This window comes from Chrysemys picta, chromosome 1 (assembly GCF_011386835.1).
Source record: "Chrysemys picta bellii isolate R12L10 chromosome 1, ASM1138683v2, whole genome shotgun sequence".
Taxonomy (NCBI): domain Eukaryota; kingdom Metazoa; phylum Chordata; order Testudines; family Emydidae; genus Chrysemys; species Chrysemys picta.
Window position 1 is genome coordinate 122,442,774 of NC_088791.1, and position 24,217 is coordinate 122,466,990.

At 41.1% G+C, this 24,217-nt stretch overlaps 1 protein-coding gene across 2 annotated transcripts in view; it reads left to right on the forward strand.

The window, feature by feature from the left end:
- Positions 1-22,727, forward strand: part of SSPN (sarcospan) — a 35,142-nt gene extending 12,415 nt beyond the window's left edge. For both annotated transcript variants that reach the window (XM_008165841.4, XM_008165844.4), the window contains exons 2-3: positions 11,067-11,153; positions 15,027-22,727. In XM_008165841.4, the coding sequence (XP_008164063.2) occupies positions 11,067-11,153; positions 15,027-15,392 (453 nt within the window). In that variant the 3' untranslated portion in view covers positions 15,393-22,727. The remainder of the gene's footprint in view (positions 1-11,066; positions 11,154-15,026) is intronic.
- The last annotated feature ends 1,490 nt before the right edge of the window (positions 22,728-24,217 follow it).

Sequence of the window (24,217 nt, forward strand, 5' to 3'; positions counted from 1 at the left end):
GAATGTCGGATTTCCTTATGCTATTTTATAATCAACATTGGCAGCATCCATAACACACCCCTGCTAGAACATAGTCACTTAAGGAGTCTTTAAGAATATTTACCAAAATATGTTTGTTCTATTGCACTTCATCGGCATAATTCAAAACTGATCTTTTAATAACACACAAAGAGAAACATGTAAACGGTTTTCTCTCTAACTGTTCCGTACTCAAGTTTGCTTCAAAGAGACAGTCTACCTTTTCAAAACTTAAATCTAAACTAGATATTTGTAGTAATCCCCAATAATCTAAGATTTGGGCAGGAGTTATTCTGTTTACCAATCAACATCAGGTCCTTGCCAGCTCCCTCTTCTTCATATCTTTGGTTAACAGAAATAATGTAGTATTGTTGTTAAAAAAAATAATAATAATACTTAAGCCTTCTAAAATATCCTGTTCAAACCTTGCCTGAATCCTGACTTGATGTAATCCTTTATAAATGCCCATTAACTGTGTTCTCCAACTATCCTTTAGTATATTATTTAGATCCCAGAGGAATCCTACAAAGTGTATGCAGGACGGAAATTCTTTTGAATGATACTTCTTCGTATTGAAAGATTTCTGAAGATGGGCCAGATCCTGCTGCTGTTCAAGTCAGTAGGTGTTTTGCCACTGACCTAATGGGATTTGGATCAGCTCCTATTTCTTTAGGACTTGATTTACTGTAAAAGAATCCTAACTTATCATAGATATCATGTTAAATAGAACCAGAGCCTCGTTCTGCTCTCAGTTGCACTAGTTTCAAACTGATGTAATCCTATTGGCTTGTACTAAGCTGTGTCAAATTTACACTCGCATAAGTGAGCGCAGATCAGGACCATTGTGCCAAGAAAGGTTCTTCTCCCCCGCCCCCCGGACAACCCTGTTAATTACTGCTGTCAGCAATAAAAAGAAAACAAATAAATTGGAGACTGTGTGCAAGTCATAGGACCAGAACATAAATACGCATGACATGCAAAGGAGTAAATAACACTGATGCTTTCTTTAGAAATGTTCTCAGGCAATACTACTTAACCATGTCTTACAGAAATGACATGAAATACAACTTTACGGGTAAGTCTGCTACTTCACATACGTTCTGGAGGGACACCGCTGTGTGTTCAGAGATACTGTCCTCCTAAAGGAAATTGATGGAAGAACAGTTGGTAGTATTTGTTTTCCCATTAAAGCATAAACAGGAATGTTTTCATTCAAGACCATTTTACAAATTTTTGGATTTGTATTTTTTTCCAATTCAGATGACCCCCTGCAGTGCTGGGAAGTCAAACACAATAGCATTGTGATAGTGTGTGGAAAATCAGGTTGTGAAACTACTAACGGAAGTCCGGCTCCACAGCTGGTGTACGCCAATGCAGTTCCATTGACTTTCCTGGAGTGATGCCAACTTACATGAGCTGAGGATCTGGTCCAGAAGAAGCAAAACCCACCAGTCTAGTTTCACTGGGAAAGCAGAGAGAATTCCCCCCAAAATAAACACATAGGATTAAAGAGAAACAAGTACCTTAGAGCCAAATCGTGTTCCCATTATAGTCAATGCAGATTTTCCCATTTATTTTAGTGGGGGGAGGAGTAATGGTCCTGGTCTTGTATACCATCCATCCTACGGTCATACAGACCTGATGTAATATCATCCAAGGGGCTCTGGCTGTCCCACTGCTTGCTCACCAGTGACCTTGGCTTCTCTTCTCTCCCACCTCCCCATATGATTCTTGATCAAAACAAACAAAAACAAGGATACATAAAGAACTTGCAGTAGGCCCCATCAAACCAAATGAGACTTTGAATGAGAAGATTAAAGGAAGTCACAAGATGGGATCACAGATTCACATCTGACAAGGGCTAACCTAAGACGTGGGAATTTCATAAACAAACATAGAACACTTCCATTCAAAGGTTTCAGAATCAGATTATTTTAAACATTTATTTAGAAGTTAGGAGAAAAACTTGACCAGTCGAAATCATTCCTGATTCCTTGGGACCTGATCCAAAGCCCATGGAAATCAATTAAAAGAATCCCATTTAGTTCAAGTATCAGGGGGTAGCCGTGTTAGTCTGTATCTACAAAAACAACAAGGAGTCTGGTGGCACCTTAAAGACTAACAGATTTATTTGGGCATAAGCTTTCGTGAGTTAAAACCTCACTTCTTCGGATGCATAGAGTGAAAGTTACAGATGCAGGCATTATATACTGACACATGGAGAGCAGGGAGTTACTTCACAAGTGGAGAACCAGTGTTGACAGGGCCAATTCAATCAGGGTGGATGTAGTCCACTCCCAATAATAGATGAGGAGGTGTCAATTCCAGGAGAGGAAAAGCTGCTTCTGTAGTGAGCCAGCCACTCCCAGTCCCTATTCAAGCCCAGATTAATGGTGTTGAATTTGCAAATGAATTTTAGTTCTGCTGTTTCTCTTTGAAGTCTGTTTCTGAAGTTTTTTTGTTCAATGATAGTGACTTTTAAATCTGTAATAGAATGACCAGGGAGATTGAAGTGTTCACTTACTGGCTTGTGTATGTTACCATTCCTGATGTCTGATTTGTGTCCATTTATTCTTTTGCGGAGGGACTGTCCGGTTTGGCCAATGTACATGGCAGAGGGGCATTGCTGGCACATGATGGCATATATGACATTAGTGGATGTGCAGGTGAATGAGCCCCTGATGGTGTGGCTGATGTGGTTGGGTCCTCTGATGCTGTTGCCAGAGTAGATATGGGGACAGAGTAGGCAACGAGGTTTGCTACAGGGATAGGTTCCTGGGTTGGTGTTTCTGTGGTGTGGTGTGTAGTTGCTGGTGAGTATTTGCTTCAGGTTGGGGGGTTGTCTGTAAGCGAGGACTGGCCTGCCTCCCAAGGTCTGTGAGAGTGAGGGATCATTTTCCAGGATAGGTTGTAGATCGTGGATAATGCGCTGGAGAGGTTTTAGCTAGGGGCTGTATGTGATGGCCAGTGGTGTTCTGTTATTGTCCTTGTTGGGCCTGTCCTGTAGTAGGTGATTTCTGGGTACCCGTCTTGCTCTGTCAATCTGTTTCCTCACTTCCCCAGGTGGGTATTGTAGTTTTACGAATGCTTGATAAAGATCTTGTAGGTGTTTGTCTCTGTCTGAGGGGTTGGAGCAAATTCGGTTGTATCTTAGGGCTTGGCTGTAGACAATGGATCGTGTGATGTGTCTTGGATGGAAGCTGGAGGCATGTAGGTACGTATAGCGGTCAGTAGGTTTCCGGTATAGGGTGGTGTTTATGTGACCATCACTTATTTGTACTGTAGTGTCCAGGAAGTGGATCTCTTGTGTGGACTGGTCCAGGCTGAGGTTGATGGTGGGGTGGAAATTGTTGAAGTCCAGGTGGAATTCTTCAAGGGCCTCCTTTCCGTGGGTCCATATGATGAAGATGTCATCAATGTAGTGCAAGTAGAGGAGGGGCACTAGGGGACGAGAGCTGAGGAAGCGTTGTTCTAAGTCAGCCATAAAAATGTTGGCATGCTGTGGGGCCATGCGGGTACCCATAGCAGTGCCACTGACTTGAAGGTATAAGTTGTCCCCAAATCTGAAGTGGTTGTGGGTGAGGACAAAGTTACAAAGCTCAGCCACCAGGCTTGCTGTGGCCTCATCAGGGATACTGTTCCTGACAGCTTGTAGTCCATCCTCCATGTGGAATATTGGTATAAAGTGCTTCTACATCCATGGTGGCCAGGATGGTGTTTTCAGGAAGAACATCAATGCACTGTAGTTTCCTCAGGAAGTCGGTGGTGTCTCGAAGATAGCTGGGAGTGCTGGTAGCATAGGGCCTGAGGAGAGAGTCCAAATAGCCAGATAATCCTGCTGTCAGAGTGCCAATGCCTGAGATGATGGGGCGTCCAGGGTTTCCGGGTTTATGGATCTTGGGTAACAGATAGAATACCCCTGGTCGGGGTTCTGGGGGTGTGTCCATGTAGATTTGTTCCCGTACTGTAGCTGGGAGTTTCTTGAGCAGATGGTGTAGTTTCTTTTGGTATTCCTCAGTGGGATCAGAGGATAGTGGCCTGTAGAATGTGGTCTTGGAGAGTTGCCTGGCAGTCTCCTGTTCATAATCTGACCTGTTCATTATGACTACAGCACCTCCTTTGTCAGCCCCTTTGATGATAATGTCAGGGCTTGAATAGGGACTGGGAGTGGCTGGCTCACTACAGAAGCAGCTTTTCCTCTCCTGGAATTGACACCTCCTCATCTATTATTGGGAGTGGACTACATCCACCCTGATTGAATTGGCCCTGTCAACACTGGTTCTCCACTTGTGAAGTAACTCCCTGCTCTCCATGTGTCAGTATATAATGCCTGCATCTGTAACTTTCACTCTAGTGAAGTGAGGTTTTAACTCACGAAAGCTTATGCCCAAATAAATCTGTTAGTCTTTAAGGTGCCACCAGACTCCTTGTTGTTTTTCCATTTAGTTCAATAGACCTTGGGTCAGGCTCTTAAAAATATAATTACAGAAGATGTAGGTTCTCTAGAACTAAAAGGTGAGTTACTACAATTGAGATCATACTGAGTGTGTGAGATGCTGCAGATATTACTTTTGGAGGACTTTTGTTGTTTTTAATTTAACAAACAAAAATGTTAATCCCACGGTTACGGGTGACCACTCCGTCCTCTGTGCCTAGGCCCAAAATCGTGGGATTTGAATGTTGGCATGCCAAAGAATGCCATTGTATTCTTCTTGAGTACAGAGGCTGCAACGAACATCAGAGGTAAAAGGGTTAACTTTGGGACATCAAAACTCCAATAAGCATGTACCAAGAACACGCGGCAGCATTGGGAGTGCATTTTTCATGGTGTGTTTAGCCTGTTAGGCAGCAGTAAAGTTTTTAAAAATGTCTTATCTTTCCCCCTGCTTTCATTTACTGATATGATGAAAGTGTGAGTATTGTGGTTCTCAACCAGGGGTACGTGTATCCCTGGGGGTTCTTAGAGGTCTTCCAGGCGGTACATCAGCTCATTTAGATATTTGCCTAGTTCTACAACAGGCGATATAAAAAGCACTAGCGAAGTCAGTACAAACTAAAATTTCATACAGACAATGACTTGTTTATACTGCTCTATATACTATACACTGAAATGTAAGTATAATATTTATATTCCAATTGACTTATTTTATAATTATATGGTAAAAATGAGAAAGTCAGCCATTTTTCAGTAAAAGTGTGCTGGGACACTTTGTATTTATATGTCTGACTTTTTTTTTTATAAGCAAGTAGTTTTTAGGTGAAGTGAAAATTGGGGGTACGCAAGACAAATCGAACTCTTGAAAGGGGCACAGTAGTCTGGAAAGTCTGAGAGCCACTGCTATAGGTTCTATAGCGTACAAGCTGGAGGTCCATGGAGAGCTGGTCACATGGTTCTAGCTTTGCATCCTGCAGGATTAGGGTTAGGTGAGCTTTCTGGTGAGGTGCTAAGTTCTCTCACTGAAGTAACACTGAAGTTGAGGATTTTAATCACCTCACAGGAATGCTGAATAACTCGTAGGGCTGAGCCCACCCTGAAGAGCAAAAGCAGACAGTGTAATTAATTTCATTTAAAAAAAAGAATACTTGTTGCACTAGATTCTGAGTTCAGAGCAGGTACTGTCCTTTGTAAATGACTGAAAAGTGCCTAGCATGTAGTAAGTGCTACTGCAAATAGATAATACTGCTAATAAGGACCGTGACAGTACATAAATACTTTCCTATTACTGTTCTGCATAAGCAATTACTGTCATTGCCACTGGGCTGAAATGCAATCACAAACAGATAGAGGTGTGCTGTTTGTTAAGATGTAGTCCGCAGTATGAAAAGTTTGAAAGCCTCTGCTCTAACCCATGCTATTCAGGCATACAGGAAATGTTGCTGACTACTGTTAAACTCTGCAGCCTTTGCTAATGACATAAAAAAACCAGCCGACGTCTTGTAACATAGAGGATAGGTGGTATTTAGATTCAGGATCCTATCCCTACAAGCCTAAACCATCCTTTTTGAGAGACGACAGTGGTTACTTATGATATAAATAGAAACTCACCTTGAGATCACTGATCAAATTCTATCCGCACTTGGGGCCCACTGAAATCAGTTGGAATTGCAGGTGGTCAACACATCTCAGGATCTGGCCTGCAAATATTGTCCAAGATTCTTAAAATTAGTTTTCTCCTGTATTGTTAGAAACCCAAACACAACACAATGGCTCATGCAGGAGAAACAGAAAATAAAATGCTATCACAAATCAGAGGGGAGGCTTAGAGGTTACACCTCTACCCCGAGATAATGCTGTCCTCGGGATCCAAAAAATCTAACTGCGTTATATTGAACTTGCTTTGATCCACCGGAGCGTGCAGCCCCACTCCCCCGGAGCGCTCCTTTACTGTGTTATATCCAAATTCATGTTATATTGGGGTAGAGGTGTATTTATATGCAAAGCAACACTGACTTAACTAAAGTTAGTTAAAGTGGTGCAAACTAAAGAATTGTCATGTTCATGTCAAGGTGGTTTTGAGGATGAGCTCTCACTCCCTAGGAAATGCCTCACGTGGCCAGTGTGGTATATTTGCCTTCTCATGGTGGAGATGTTCTTAACTGAAGACGTGGGTTGAAAGGCTGGTGTCTGGCGCCTTATAACTAGGTTGCTCCAAACGGATGGAGCTCATTAGCTGTAGTAGGCATTCCACCTATGAGAAGGGAGTCCAATTTCAAAGTGAGAACATCGGGCCCAGCCAGCTAGTTTGTAAAAGTTGTGCCACGCACACATGCTCTATGGTCTTCATCTTCAGGGAATATATCGGTACAATGCTAGAGCATCCTCCAGAAGTGATATGAGACTGCTCTGCTCGACAGCTGTGGAAAATGGGAAAAGATTACCATGTTCTGGGTGCATGTGGCTAAAGAAATGAGCTAAAGAACTGTGTGTGGTTCTCCTGAATGTGGGAACAGTGACTGGCAAATCTAGAGAAGTTGCTGAGATCTTGAAAAGAAAGAGTGCATATTGTCTGTATACAAGAGACCAAATGGAAGGGGTTGGAATCCATGAACATCAGGAAGGTTACAACATATGGCTCAGAATCATGGCTCAATAGCAAGTAGGAATAATCAAAGCAGAAATATTACAGGATAAGGCAGTGCAAAGAAAGAGTGACCGGCTAATGAAAGTTAGAATGGCATTGAACAGAAAACAAATATTTCATGTTACATGCAGATACGTACGCAAGTCGTACAATTGAGGAAAAGGAGGAATTCCAGATAGCGCTGGACCAAGTGACAAATGAAGTACCACAATCTGAGTATTTGATTATCAGGGCAGATCTCAATGGACATGTGGGAGAACACAGTGAGGGCTATGACGATTGTCACAGACGATAAGGCTTTGGAACCAGAAATGAAGTTGGTAGAAAATCTTAAGAGTTAGCTAGAGCCCATGGCCTGTTTGTTGCCAATACATGCTTTGTAAAGAAGGGGAAGCACTTAATTATGTACAAGAGCTGTTCCAATAGGTCCCAGATCAATTTCTTCCTGACAAGAGGAAGAGATCTCAAACACACGAGGGGCTGTAAAGTGATCCCAGGACAGCAGATTGGGGAGCAACATAGATTTCCTTCTAATGGACTTGTGAGTGAAAAGGTTAGTGGGGGACAAAAGACGAGTTGTGGAAGAAAGAATAAAGTGGTGGAGACTCACAGATAGGGAAGTTAGAGATGTAAGGAGGAGGTTCTACAGAGATTGGACATGACCAAACTGATGAGGTTTGGGGGAAAATGTCCAAACATATCACAGAACGTTCACAAGCTGCCCATGGCCAGATGAAAAAAGGGAAACTTCTTGGCAAGGAGCTGCGGTAGTGGTCCAACAATGTGCAGATTTAAGTGATGGCAGAAAATAAGAATGGTGAAAGGTTCTGAGAAATACAAGCTGGTAAAGAAAATGCCAAAAACAGCAGCTGGAGAAGCTAAAGGCCAGGCATTTAAAGTGTTATACACAGGACTACTAATGAAGGAAGGGGAAAAAAGGAATATATAGAGATTAGCCAAGATCAGGCAAAGAAGAGCAGAGGACTTGGGAGCTGTGAAGTCTGTCAGAGATTAAAATGAAAGAGTGCTGGTGGAAGATAAGTACCACAACATGTAAAAACCCTTGAGGGAAGTATGCTCAAGCAACAACCTCATAAGATCTATCCCCATGGTGGAGACTCAGACAGCGCTAATGATGACGAAAGTGGGGAAGACAGTGGGATCAGACAGTGTACCAGTTGAGGCATTTAAAGCATTAGGTCATGGGGGAGTGATGGTGAACTTTTTCTGCTTAATTCTCCATCTTGCAAAAATGCCTGATGAATGAAGGAAGAGCACATTGGTCCCTATCTTCAAGCGTAAAGGAGATGTGCCAGAATGTAGTAATTACTGACTCATCAAGTTAATGAGTCACATGATGAAATGGCTGGAGAGAATCATTGAGCAAAGACATCAGGAGGAGCTGGAGCATCAAGTAATCAACAACCAATTCAGGTTTATGCCAGGAAGGTCAACAATGTATGCAATCTTTGTAGCCTGAATATGGCAGGAGAAACTCAAGGAATTGAGTGTTGTGGATTTGAAGGTTTATGACTGAATTCCTAGGCAATTGTTATGGTGGTACCTTCTGTCACGCAATCTGCCAGAGACATATGTTCAGACTATCATGGACACGTACAAGGATAGCACAACAGTAGTGAGAAGCAGCTGTGTCTACAGTAAGCCTTTCACTGTAAGGATAGGTCTACATCAAGGAACAACCTTTAGCCCATTCCTATTTGTGATTGTAATGGACCCCTTGATGCAGAAGGCTAGGGGAGAGATTCCATGCACCATGCTTTTTGCCAATGATAGTTTTATGCCATGAAGATAAATACAAACTGAAAAAGGGCCTCAAACCATGGAGTGCTGCATTAGAAGACAATGGCTTATGAATCAGGTGACAAAAGACTGAATACATACATTTCAATAAGGGGGACAACAAGAAGCCAATTAACTCTATATCATATAGCTTTAAGTCTGTGCAACAATTTAAATACCTCAGTTCAGTGTTGTGTCATGATGGAAATTTGGTTGTGGATGTTAGAAGCCATCTGAAGTGCATTTTGGTATAAATGGAGGGAATTCTCTGTGATAAGAATATGCCAAGTAAACTAAAGAACAAAGTGTATAAGATCATGATTAAGCCAGCCATGATATACAGTCTGAATGTTGGCCCCTGAGGAAGAGAGAAGAACAATTACTTCACACTGCCAAAATGAGTGCTCAGGTGGAATCTGGATAAGACGAGAACTGATAGGTTACACAACTGAACAGTACTAGCCATGATGCACATAGCCCCTATTGCTGAAAAGCTGAGAGAGTATCAGCTGAGATGGCTGGGTCATGTGAGACTACAGGATGTGGGATATGTTGGCCAGAGAGTACATGAGATATAGTCCCAGGACAAAGATCACAAGGAGAACCTAGAGAAAGGTGGTTTGGGATACTGAAGGAGGGCAAGAAGAAGGCTGGTTTGGAAAATACACTTGATGGGACAAGGTGACCCCTGATTGATGGCACAAGGTGAAGAAGAAGAAGAAGAAGAGTTTAACTTTTGCAAATCCATCTTAAATCCATCTACACTGGGCTTATATCAAATTAAGTTTACATTGATTAGGACAGGTTTTAAGATAAGCCAAAATAAGCTTCTTTTAAACTAAAATAAGTGAGTCTAAACAAGGTTGTCGGGTTTTTTTTGTTTGTTTGTTTGTTTTTTGGTTTAACCAAATTTGGTTTAAAAAAATGGAAACTGGTGAAACTTCTGTGCATAGACAAGCCCCTAAACAAAAGACTACATTCTGGTATGTCTCCTGGGAAGAGTGCTGGAAAAGGGAGTGGAGCAGAGCAACTAGCTGAAGGTTTTTCTGAACCTTTCTGCCTGTGAAGGGCAAATAAGGCATAGTGGCCCATGGGACGTCAGGGAGCGCACTAAGCAATGGATGCTTCAAAAACAAGCTGCTTCTGCTCATCTGCACCTGCTAGTAGCAGATGTTCAAGGAGCATGGCAAGTTGGCTATGCCCCAACTTTCCTGTCTACCCCAGATATAGCTGTGGAATGTCATTGGACACACTAGCTGGCTGACATGGAATTTTAGGAGTAATAGGGGCAAAATTTTGCCTGGATCCTGTGTGTTCTGTACCTACACAGGACTATCCAAAATTTGATCCCAAAAGTTAGTATCCCTCTGTCTAGTATCTGAGCACTTTCCATGTAAAACCAATAGCCAAGCCCATGGTAGGCTTGATGGAATCTCTGGCATTTCTCCCTTTTTGAGTTATAACTGTTGTGTTGTTAAATTTTTTACAAATAAATAAACATGTTTTGCTACATTAGCTGAATGAAGTCCAAAATGTAAACAACAAGCATAAATGGAGCCATGTAAACTAAGGCCAAGGTTTCCAAATCTGAGCGCCTAAAGTTAGGCCCTAAAAGTTTAGCCTGCTAAATAAGAATCCTGACGCTCAAAAATGATGAGCCAAGCAGCTTCCATTGACTCCAGTTGGAGTGGTGAGTGCCCAACACCTCTGACAACCAGGCCATTAATTTAGATGCCTTAATATGGATTGAGGGAGACTAACTTTAAGATTTCAAATTTGAAAACTTTCAGCTAAATTTGAAGAAGACATATGTCCCAGTAGTTAGAGTTCTAGCCTTGGACTTGTGAGACCTGCTCATTCACAGACTTCCGCTGTGATCTTAAGTAAGTCACTTAGCCTATCTGTGCCTCAGTCCCCATATGTAAAATGGACATAACAGCACTGCCCTACCTCACAGGAGTGTAGTGAGGATAAACATTCCTCAGAGGGGTGTTGTAGGATTGTGAGGCACTCAGGTGCTATGGGGCCATATAAGTACCACAACGAGGTTATTACATTTTAAAACTTATTTTATTTTAAGGTGCTGCTAATACAGACAGGACATTTTTGTTTGGAAAAATAAGATCTTTATCTTGACATTGTCCCTTTAAATCTACACCTTTGCAGGTCTGTGTGGTGGCCTTAGTGGGAATGGTGATGCTTTGTGTTTCATATCAGCCTGAGGAGAAGACATGTTTCCAGTTTGCCATAAAGGTACAGTATAATTTTTTTTAATCTTGATATATATAAAATCACAAGCTGCTGTACTGGATAATTTCCCCATATAAAAGAAAGCCAGATTGTGCTTGAAAGTTGCAAAAATGTAACCCTTAGACTGGCAGTCTAGAAAATGCCAACAATCAAACAAATGCTTAGGAGGATTTATACTATACCCTGCATATCTGCAGTCTGTGTAAAAGAGGAATTCTAGGTCAAGATGATAAATACTTTATTTTCAGGTAAGAGCCTATTTTATCTGCAACATTTTGGGGAATATTAAAGACACTTGGATAAATGGGCTCAAGGGTTCAAAAACTGAGGGGGTTACTGGGTAAGGGGAAATGTCACAGTTATCAGGATAAGCGAGAATTTCATATTAAAGGGATTCAGATAAATAGGGATTTACTGTATCTATTTCTGACATTTTATGATGGATTTCAAGTCCCGCCTAGTGTGCAGTTTCCCTCTTACCATAAAATTAGATGCTGCATGTGCATGCGTAAGTTAAAAGGCTTGGGGGAAGACCCCTACTTGCCCACCCACCTACATACCAAAGATATATAGTAAACCCATCTAAACTCTGTAGCCTTTCTTCATATTGTGTCAGGTATCACAGATATTTAGTCAGTGTTCCAAGGATGAAATCCACCCCTATGCATAGGAGCAACACAAGGACTATGCACCACTGATGTCCCATTTAAGTTCTCAAAACAGCACTTGCGTGGTATTTATGGCATCCATTGGCCTCATATTGACCCTCTGCATGAAGATGAATTTCACTCTGAGGCACACCAAATTTTTTTTTTCCAGTGGGAGTGTTGTAGCAGCTTTTCTCCAGATTACTTTTATTTCTAAGGCTCTTGTTATTGTGCTGGTGTGGAATAATAAGTGGAAAGAATTAAATGGAAAAGGAAAATGAATAAAAGTCCAAGGGGAAGATTTGAAAAGACACAGGAGGCAGAGCTACCTGCACCAGATAGCACTTACACGGGTAGAAAGTGCGGCTCTGATATCCTTCAGCCCTTCTTCATGGGCTTATAGTTCAAGCTGCTCTAACTCTTAGAAAGGGCTCTCTATTAACTTCTGCAGGGGTTTGGAGTACTTTCTATGGAATCTGACTGGTTTAATCCTTAAGAGTACAGGACTTTCCCATGCAGGACACAATGCATCTTAACTGAGTTGTTGTTTATTTCCCTGACGTGTAACAAAAATATAATTTTCTTATCAGTAAATATTTTAAAACCTTTCCTTCTTTGGGTTCATCATATAGGAAAATGTATGTGACCTACCATTCACTGTACATAATCATGGTATGTCACTTCCCCCATTCCTTCCTTTCTCCTTCTATTTAGATAGCAATCAGAGGGCCTGTATATCTCTCGAGTGGTGAAAAGCGTTTTTCCGGGGACAAATTCCAGCTCCTTGGCAGAACTCCCTAAGCAGTTGTATTTGTTGTTTTGGAGTTGCCTCTGGGTCTATCATGTGATTAGCCTGCTGATGGGATCTGTGCACTCACTGCCCTGTGCTCCTTCCCAGGCAGCACTTTCTTTAGACTCACCTTTGATATTTAGAAATGTGTTCATTTTCATCTGTTTGCGAAGGAAATTCCTCTGCAAACACCACGTGAGGATAATAGCTATTTGTCAATTGCCTAATGCCCCCATATGACTCTGTGCATCTTAGCTGATTGCTACAGGGGCTGCCTGGAGACTTTTGCATTTGAAAGGAAACCTCAGATTTCTTTCATGTATGGCATCATTTTAATTAATGTATTTATTTTGGTGCATAACATGCAAATACATGTGACCATACCAGAAGTACTGTCTAGATTATTTATTGATTTGATGCCATTTTCCATTCACTTTTTGTAGGTGTTGATATCTGCATGCAGTGCAAATCAATGCAGAATCAGAGCCGTGGTACATACAGGCTTAAAAATTCATGTAATGAGGTCATATTCTACTCTCCATTCCATTCAGTGGGGTTGCCACAGATTTACATCAGGATAATCGATCAGAATTGGTTCCCTCATGAATATCAACATTAGTGCAATTATCTGTTGCCATCATGCTTTTCCCTTTAAAAATGTTTACGTCATCTTTTGAAATATTATCACATGCTCATAAATTACCATATATCTTTGTGTAGAGACTGCCCTCAATTAATAGCTGCCCCCTTTACCATGCAGTTTTTAATAGGAGCTGTCCTCATTTTGTAAATTCACTTTTACTGTGGGCCTTTTACCATGAAAGCTTCAGGGGGAATGTAATTAAATTTAATAAAAGCCACCTTCATTTAGAAATTGCCCTAAGTTTAAGGCTGCAGGGAGAGTCATTAAACTTAATAGAAGCCATGGCGTCTAAATGAAGATCTAGATATCTTGAATTCAGTTATTTTGGGGACAGAAGGAATATATTGCTTTGATATCTCCTATAGCCCTACTATATTTTCCCCCAAACTGACACATGTATGGGAAGATAGATCTACAGGGTGAATCAAAGACAAATATACCCAGAGAGTGGATTTTATCAAAACATACATCCCTAGAGCTTCACGGCAATAAAAATTGCTTATGTATTGATAGTTTGCTTATGGTGCAGAGGTTTAATAAAAATAAAAAATAAAAAAAAGCCTCTTTATTTAAAATAACAAATTCCCAACCATGCCATGTTGCTGACAGATAAGTAAGAAGCCAAGAGAAATAAATGTCTCCATCCTGCTCAGCAGAACCAGAAATGATATTGGCACCATGCACAGTTATATTTGAATATATATATTCCCAAAAAGTAGTGTGAGTGCAATACAAAAATTGCCAAATCCAGAACTCAAATGTCAGGAAATTCCATACCATATAATAATCAAAACTCCACTCCTGCAACCTGAAGTGATTGGGGCTCTGAATGATCTCACAGTGATATCAGAATTCCATCCACATGGAGCAGATTTCAGGACTAGGCCCCAAATAATTACATTTCCCTCTGGGACTAAAGAAGGACTCTATCCTTTTTATTCCATGCAAGTGGCAGCCTTAGAGAGTAATGGCAACTTAACTTCCTTCTGTGCCTTTGAAATCTTCTCTTTTACCTTCCTGGGCCAGATTTCCAAACGGGCCTCTGTGTGAGGCACAAATTTACTCTTATACGTTTGTGTACCTGTTTTGTAGTAATCATTATTTTCCACATGGAACCTCAGATGAGTTCAAGCGAAATGCCCTTGCAGTCCCCACTCAGATTATTAGACACCTAGCTGTCCAATATGCCTGCACGAGTCCGATTCTTTTCTGTGTGCAAAACATAGCCATGAGTAGATGCATGCACAAAGTTGTTCCTGTAATTTTAAGAGACCCTTTATGTCAGTGGCATAATGACAGCACTTTTGTAAGCACCACCACTTGCCATTAAATATTTGAGGCTAGCGCCTCAGCTGGTGTAAATCGCTGGGGCTCCATTGACTTCAGCAGAGCAACACCAAGTTACCTTACCTGAATATGTGGCTGTTGCAACTTTAGTCAAAGCGGCATGAATAATACCATAAAAGTGCATCCTGCTCCATTAAGCATGCAGCTTTGTAAAAAGTTAGACTCCTTGATATTATTTTTAACAGGTCTGTTCTAAAAATTATATTCCAACCCTCATATGAAGTAAGTAAAATATGCCTTTGGAGGGCTGATGTACTTGCAACTGCTTTTAGCACCCACAGGTCGGCATCAACCCAGAATTACATATTTATTGCAACTAATGAGCATGAAATGTATAAACTGTCCCTCAAATGCACACTTTCACTGGAAAAATCGGTGCATGTGTTGGTTATATGCCCCGTTCTCTGTGTAGCTGGAAAAGAATGTTTGTCTTTTTTGCTTTATTTCAGCTGATGTACTTTCTACTGAGCACCCTGAGTCTGATTACCTGTGTTTTGGCAGTGGCTTTTGTTGCACATCATCATTCACAGATTACACAGTTTACCTGTGATGCCGTCCTCGACTCTTGCCAGTGCAAACTGGACACTTCAGATCCCCTCAGTAGGACCTTCGTTTACCAGGATGTATCTGATTGTACCAGTGTCACTAGCACTTTCAATCTGTATCTGCTACTGCAGATGGTTCTTAATCTGATCACAGCCATTGTGTGTTTGTTGGCATGCTTTGTGATGTGGAAACACAGATATCAGGTCTTTTTTGTGGGCGTTCGGTTACACTCATTAACTGGTACTGAAATCCAACAACAGAAAGTATAGGGGGGTGGTTTTGGTTTGTTTTATAGAGAGTGAATAACAAATGTCAGGCTATTACCACCGTAGAAACTGCAAATAGATCAGTGTTTAAAGATTTTTTGACAAAGACGACCATTCACACATTTTTAATGAATATATTTATATTTTTCAGTCATTTGAAGAGCAATTTTTACAGCCGCTATTGCCAAGGGCCCTTGTGGGAAGAGCTAGATGTATCACAAAAATTCTAAAGATGTGGCTGTACAAATAGTCTCCAAAGAGCATCTTTAATAGGCATAGACAAAAGCAGTTTTGATCATTACTGGGATTCCTCTGCTGAGCTATATATGGTAACAAACCATGGGCCAGATTCTTGGTTGGTGTCAATCTGTCTGTTCCATTGACTTCAATGGAGCTATGCTGATGTACACCAGCTGAGGATGGATCTGGTCCAGACTGTTTAAGTGAAATTATTCCAGTCATGCTTAGGGAGTTGTGCTCTTGGCTATCCCACATTATCATTACTGGGATTTACTGTATATGTGTGAGCAGCGAGGGAAGGTTGAGACCCTTCCAAATGCAAACTAAGACCAGGAACAAATGAGAATCTATTGCTGGTAACAGTATAAACTCTAGTCAAGGTTTTCAAAAGGGCCTAATGAGATCCCTTAAATGGGCCTGATTTTCCAGGAGTGATGCTCAGCATTTTCTGAAAATCAAACCAATGTAAGGTCCCTCAAGCTGGACACCTAACACTGAAGCTCCCGAATAGCTAGTGGCTTTTGGAAAGCCTGTATCAACATGATTGTAATAGCACTGCATACAAAAAGGATGTTTACCTATTACTCCAGTTCTACTTTCCTCCAAGTGCAGCAGGCCAAATACCTTCTTGGCGTACTTCCTGTGAAGACAATAGAGTTGCACCAGGGATGGATTTGGCCCCAAAACTCTGAAAGATATATCACTGCATAAATAGAAAGCCCCCCCCCACCCCGAGAAGGTATTGCCAGTGTCCTAAGAACATAATCTACGAGTACAAGAGCACAATGATTTCCTAATGAGTGGTGGTGAAGATAATCAATCATTCATTGCAAACTGCATTTAAATAGTGGTTTGTATCCCAAAGGTTAGGATCCAAAAATGCTTTACAGTTTATGGGCCTGATTCTCTACTGATTTGCTCCTTGTATAGTCATTTGCGCCTCTGTAAAGCGGATACAAAACTTCTGAGAGTGAACAAAGACTTCTGATTTGGTAGTACTTTGCACAGATGCACAAAGGGCAAGGGCCAAGGCAGTGGAGAATCTTGCCCTGCATATCTAGAGATCCCTCATCCCGACTGAAGTGACTCTACCATTTGGGTGCAATAAAGCCATCATTGTGTATCAGCAAAACTGTACAACAGCTTCTGTAGGAAGGGGAGGGAGAATATCTTAAGAGGTAGCATTTTCAGAAGTGCCTACATGACTTATGTGCTTCAGTCCTAATTTCAAAAGTGATTTAGGCTCTTAGGAGCATAAATCCCCTTGACTTGCAGTGAGACTTAAGCTTCCTAGGTGCTTATGTCACTTTTGAAAATGTGACTAAGGCTCCTAAGTCACATAGGCTGAGACCTGCAAAGGTATTTGGACACTTGCCACCCATTGAAGTCAGTGGGAATTAGGTGCCTAAATGCCTTTGGGCATCTGGCTCTTAACCACTTATGAAAAATGTTAACTCCAAAAGTGTAATTTTTTTGAGACCCGCCTCAACCTGGCCTCCCTTTTTGTGCCCACAAACCTACAGGCACAAGTACTTGGGGGTACAATTTTGCATCAGCATTAACTGTGCAGGTAAACTGGTGCACTCTAAACAGCAAATCTGACTCCCAAACGGTCTTCAAATAAAGCTGTGGTAATGCCAACCTTGGGAAGAAGCCAGATACAGTGGAATTCAATCAAAAGAATTGATTCGGGGTCCACCATCACCACCATTTGGGGACCGATCCATCTCTCCTTGATGTTAGTGGAAAGTATCTTATTGAGGTCAGTGGGAGTTGCTTGATCCATACATCTGAATAGCCATTGCATGTGGCTCCACGGAATATTTAGCATCCCAAAGGAGATGCATATGTGGAAGTAACCTTTCCTCCTTGCCAGCACAGTCCAGAGACAGAAAAGAGGGCAGGGTTCACCCCTCAAAATGGGGGGGCCCTGGAGATCCAGAGGATGGGGCCCCACAGCAGTCCTGACAGCTCGCTCTCAGAGCTGCTCCGTTCCAGCTGTGGGGTAACATTTTTCAAAAGGGACTTAGGCACTCAGGAATCTCAGTCTTGTTCATTTGGGCACTTTTGAAAATGCTACCTACAATTTTTGGTGGGAAATACAAGCATTTTACTCCCATTGTTCAAAAGATGCCTTTATCCAGGCTGGTGTCTTACCAAATGTCCAGGGGATTTTATTGGCCAGGGAAGAAGTAGTGGGGGTGAGAATAACTGAATTATTTTAGTTTTGTGAATAGGGTTTTGTTAAACTGTTTTAAAGGGGATCACTCAAAGAGTGAGAGCTGCTACCACTAAAGCCGGCACCCTTTGGTATCTCTAGCACTCTCAGGGGCAAGGCCAAGGACTGAATAGACATGGAGACTGACCAACCCTCTCACTTCACACGAGGCTGAATGGGAAGGATGGGAAGTTTGATCTGCTGCTGCCTGTGCCGTATTTCCACTATGGCTAAATGGTCATTCTCCAGCTCTGTCAGTTTTAATCCTTTGACCTTCATCCCAATCCCTTGTTTTCATTTTTTGTTCACTGCAATCTCTTAGGTCCTGCGCCCTGTGCCTCCTCCCTTATGTGAAGGGGCGGAGGGGGAGGCGACCTGCTGCATAGAGGGTTCCAGCCACAATCCAATGATTTAAATAGGTTGGCACCCTTCAGCACCACTGAATCCATCAGAATGATGAGGGACAACACACATTTGCTGTGAAAGCTCTGAGGGTGGCTACAGAAAATACAATGAATGTATTGGAAAAAATGCCTGTTCCCTAGAACTCTGTGTATTCGAATAGCAGCCCACCTATATTTTTAAACTACATAGTAAAATTCAGTATGTTAAACAGTGCATTGCAGCTTAACCCTTTGCTCTAAAAGGGGAAAAAAACCAATATTGATCATGTATATTATTAAAATATTTACTGCTTAATAGCTATTTTGAACTAGCAAATTATAAGTTCTATCCATCATACATCCAGAACATAGAGGTCATACCAGGAAACAGCCACAGGAGCTATTTTGAACCAGCTGTCTCCTGGCCGTGGTTTTACAATATGCATTTTGTTCCAAACATGAAATCCTGAGAACTTTGGTAGAGCAAAAATAAGAAGTTCTTTATCTAGAGTCTTCAGAAAGTGGCAGATCCTGCTCCAGTGAAAGCGAATAGGAAGCAAAAATTCATCTGGACTTCAGTGGGGGGATGATTGGGACCTAAAGCTCTTGCAAACTATCAAAGAGGTGTGAAGGGAAAAAAAATCAGTCCTGGTAATGAATCCTCTGGAAAAGCCCACTAAAACTGGATAGTGATTAAACCAATATGTATCAGAGGGGTAGCCGTGTTAGTCTGAATCTGTAAAAAGCAACAGAGGGTCCTGTGGCACCTTTGAGACTGAGTTTGATCTGCTGCATAGAGATCAAAGGTGCCATAGGACCCTCTGTTGCTTTAAACCAATATGATTGCACAGGAATTGAGAAAGGTTTATATAGTCTACTCTCAAAATGTAGACCTGATTCTCATTTATACTATCGCCACTTTCCATTGTTCTGTCAGTATAAACGGGCCTTAAAGAGAGCATAAATTACGTTTGTGGTTACTTTATGGACCCTTTATACTGCTAATGGGCCCTTACTGTGCATGAAAATTTCATGGAGAATGAGATCTTTCTATAGCCTGTTTCAGACCATTTTACAGAACTATAGCAGTGGGGTATAATTCTCCATTGCATTCTATTGCCAAACTTAAGATCTTCATTCTCTATTAAATTCAGTTGGACTTTTCCATAAGGCTGGGGCCTGGGTCTTTAATCCCTTAGTCATGCAAGCAGTCCCCAGAACACATGTAAGCAGAGATGTTGCATGCATAACATATAAAAAAGCATCAGCTTTGCTCTGGGTTTGAGGTATTTTGATGTTGTATTATGCAAATACTGGAGTTATAATAAGGACAACAAAAAAGGAACTGAGATACATAGCATAATACTTAGCAAAATGTCACATTCTAAAACTGACCATGAACCAAGGCAGTGACTGTTTCTTATAAGCCATAAAACGCTGAGATTTGCACAATCCTCCTCTACTAGTACTAAAATGAAACTAGACTTTGGAGGAAGGGGAACTGCCACGATTTGGCTTTACGTGACAGATGAGGAACATAGCAGCCGAAACATACAGACATTGTAAGCAAGCCCATTATCTGACTGTGCCTTCACGTGATCACCATCTGAGCCTTGCCAGCTCCATTTAGCTCTGTGAGGGCAGCTTCTTGGAGCTTTGCCTAAAACAGAGAGCTACACAAGAGCTCTGGAAACTGTAGTTAAGTACTAGGACTAACTTTTTCACCTACTGTCTGCTAAATTGTATAATGTTGCCTTGGGGCTTCTAAAATCAGAAACCATTATGTTTGTGTGTTAGAAGCCGCTATGCATATATTCTATATTTAAGCCTGGGATGTCAGGTCCCCTTGAAATTTTCATACACTCCCTCCATACACCCACACATGCTTATGTCTGGAAAATGTTTTTAGATATTAGTAAAGTGTGTGGGTAGGGGGGTATTCAAGGGAGACACTGAGGAACAACAGTAAAGCGCTATTTAAGCATGAAGTTTAAAAACCTCCTTAAGGAGACAGAACACTATTGCCAGTATGGACATTGTGGCTTTCTATAATACTTATATATATATATATAGAGAGAGAGAGAGAGAGAGAGAGAGAAATATAATGTGTGGACCAGATCATCAAGTAGGGTAAATCAGCATAACTCTGGTGAACTCAAGAATCTGGCCCTGCATCTTCCTGTATCATAAATCATGAGAGAACTCCATGTTTTTACTCTGCTAATCAAATATCTTTGACCAGTTATAACAGGTTGGAACTGTACCTTTAGCTAACTTTTGCTGACATTTTTACAAAGCTGTATCTGTTACTAACATGTGCTTACCTTAGCTTGCTACAGGTGCTATAGTTATCTGGAATTATTAATTGTGATGCCTTCTTATGTCAAGTCTATAGTTATTACCATAGCATTTTTCCCCCTACAATACCCAGTGATCACTAATGTTTATCCACTTGTACAATTCAAATCTGTAGTTTGAAAGTTCAGTCTATACAAATATATACAAATATAAACAAAGGTTTGTATTGATTGGGGGGGGTATTGGTGTGTGTAATGTTATGCCTTTGTCTGAAGAAACAGTTAAAAGATTCATTTAAATGTATTTTGGGTTGGTTTTATTTAAAAGGAGATATGTATAATGCATATTTCATGTGTTAACATAATGCTTCCATATTCCGTGAAGCTGTCTACATTTGAGCACAGCTATTAAAGTGTGCTTAAAGTGACTGACTGTAGATAGAGTATGAGCTGAGATACATCAAAACTCACAAATTAGTGTCTACTTCAAAAACTGGATTCTCAGCTGACAGGAGTTAATGCTCATTTGTGCTCCGATATTCCTGCCACTGTCTCCAGGTTAGCACATTGCATAAATGTTAGAAGGTTGGGTTGCTAATGTGCAGACAAATGGGAACAGAAAGTGAGCTGGGGGAATAATCTGCAGAAGGTGACTTGAATACACACACATCCTTCAGTCAGATCTATTATGAATGACAAGCACTGTGCTGACCTCAAGTTACTGGATGTATGGAGAATGACACGGATTAAGCCAGAGCTCAGCAGCATTGAGGGCCCTGGTTATATTAGAAATGGAATATTTTAGCAAGCCAGTTTTCATCTGAGCTTCACTCAGTTGTGCAAAGAGAATCTTCTCTGAAAAATTCCAAAGTTAATAGAATATGGATATAACACAGGATTTCTCCTTTGCCAAAACTGTACCTAAAAGAAATCTATACTGAATATTTTCCCTATACTCAGCTGCTCCTGGTGAATACAGCTAGAATGGGCTTAGTAGTGAGCTCTCCCTTAAAGAAGCCTGTCAGTTTGGGATCCAGTTTTGCCTGGCATGCGTCTGCATGGCTCCCATAGATTTCACTAGGAGCTTTGAGAGGAAGAGAGTTTCCATCTCTTCCTTCCTGGTCATGTAAGTGATGATGCTCTGCAGCGTGCTGCAAATCCTCATTGAAAAATAGCCCTGATTCTAACACAGGGCCGTCGTCAGCCCATAAAGATGTGTATGCAACTCGTGTGGACTTAAATTGGAGTTACACATATGTATAGAAAGGATCTCCAGGTGTTTTCTGGCACGTTATGTTAAAATCAACAGAAGGCAAAATTAAAAGGGCAGTGCCATGTACTTTTTACCCCAGATTTAGACTGTGTTAAACAATTGGGGATGGGGGAGGTTGAATGGGGGGAAGAGTTACAAAACTTGATGAGCCTTCAGTGAGCATTGCAGATGCTTAACACCTCTTGGGTATATGGCCCAATGATTGTGTAAGGGCCAGATCCTCAACTGATGTGACTCAGTCTAGCTCCATTGACTTCAACAGAGCAACACCAGTTTACTCCAGCTGAGGATCTGGCCCTAATGAAATGTTTCTAAAAATGCTGCAATGAAAATATTTTTTAAATCATTTGAACATTCTGCGCCCCCCGCCCCAGTGATGTGAATCCAAATGCAAGAGCACTGGGCCAGCCTAAAAGAACCAGCAACTGAAACAGACTGGAGAGTGAAACTGTCCGGTCTACTTTCACTATCCAAGTCTAGTTGTTTATAAAAAAAAAAAAAAAGCAACATACATGGTAAAAAAAAGAATTAGTTTTTAAAATAACTCATCCAGTTTCATTTACCTAAAGTGTTACTAATAGCAGGGGGTCAGGAATTTTAACAAACTTACACTGGGCCAGATTCTCAGCTGGTGTAACTCTGTGCAGCGCTGGTAAAGCTACACCAGCCGAGGTGCTGGCCGATCCATTTTATTTAGCAATATCCTTTGATATTTTAACTGAAATTAAGCTTTATAATCTAATTTTGGTTGTTTGTGTCACATTCATATGTATTCTATTTGTTAAGATAGCTGTTTCCAGATTTAGGTTCTTGTGTGCAAAAAATAAATACAAAATTATGACTTCTAATAGTAAAAAGCTATGCCTCTGATTTAAAAAGACTTTTATCTTTACTGCATTTCTAATAAAATCTTTTCATTTGCTCCAATTTGGCTTCTGCATTTTTTTTTCTTTATCTGTTTCCCAAGGCAAGTGGACTTTTCTTTTGCATAACACCCCGTGGTCTATTTCAACAAATTCTGCAATCCGTTTTAAAGAAAATTAGGAGACTATTGACTTTGTACGGGCAGCTACACTTATAGCTGGAAGAGTTGCAGGATGGTAAAATCTCCCAAGAGAATCCCCTATCCTAAGAATCTGCTTAAATTTATGATTACACGGTTGTTTACAGTGAATTGTCAAACAGAAGAGGAAACCAGCGCTTGAAGATTACACTGGCCTGTAGGCTAATTATACAGTATGAGTGCATTTCATTTATTGAAGCAGAATGTGAAGCTGTGTGTGTATATATACCTCGAAGAACAAGAAGGACCTGAACTGCAATCCTGACTCAGACAACCCTCCCATTAAAGTCAGTGGAAGTTTTACCTGGAGTAAGAAGGAAGGTGGACCTAAGCCTGGAATATTTAGGGGGTGTTGCCGCAGAAGTGATGGTGTTATTGAACTCCTTTGGCAAAGGTCGTGAGGCACCATGTTAGGTAGGTATGTTACAGTGAGTTCAGGAAGGAAGAATTCATGCAGAATGCACATTCTCACCACTGCCAGGTCCCATGAGCGTTACTGGTGACCAATCACTATGGCATCAAGGCTGACTAAGTTCTGCAAGACCTCATGGCTTCTGCATTCATTACACACAAAGTAGCCACGGATACTTGCTTTGCTCTCTGGTCATGTTAGTCAATATGTCGGCAAATAAGAATGAAAAAAAACCCAAACTGTTTACATTGAAATCATCAAAATGTTGACATAGTGAGGTGATAACAAGCATTTCCTTTTTTTTTTTTTTTTTTTTTTTTAAGATTTACCCAGCGTACCTCAGCATTAGTAGTTTTCACCGAGCTCCTGCTGTTCTACCCCCCTGCCCCAAAAATTACAAATGTGGTGGCAAGTATCATGGGCAGGGTCATGCACTGAAGTTTGGCTCCATTGGGGATTAGAAACTAGCAGCTTCCTAGCGCACTGTCTTAAATAACACAGACTAACCTGTTGGCATCAATATGTGTTAACTGAATCAGAAGCACGGGACTGATCCAAAGCCGATTGAAATCACTGGAAAGACTCACAGTGATTTCAACGGAGTTTGGGTGGGACCCCACTGGAAATGGCATGAGTTAAGAGAGACGTTTCAGTTAAATACACTGCCCTGGCTGGTATTTGTTTTGGGAAAATGAACTGTTCTGAGGAATGACATTAGCAGCGGCAAACACGTGTTGGGCTGCATATAAACTATCTTGGTTGCAGTGAATAAGCATGATTTAAAATAAAAATAAATTGGCTCAAGGAAAATCTACTGGTCAGGAGGAAGCTGTGCAGTTTCCAAATGAACTTGCTTAACCTCTGTCGGTTTTAGAGAATACACTTTAGGGAATGATTTCAAGAGGAATGAAGAGGATGACATCAGGAACCAGAAGCCTCATT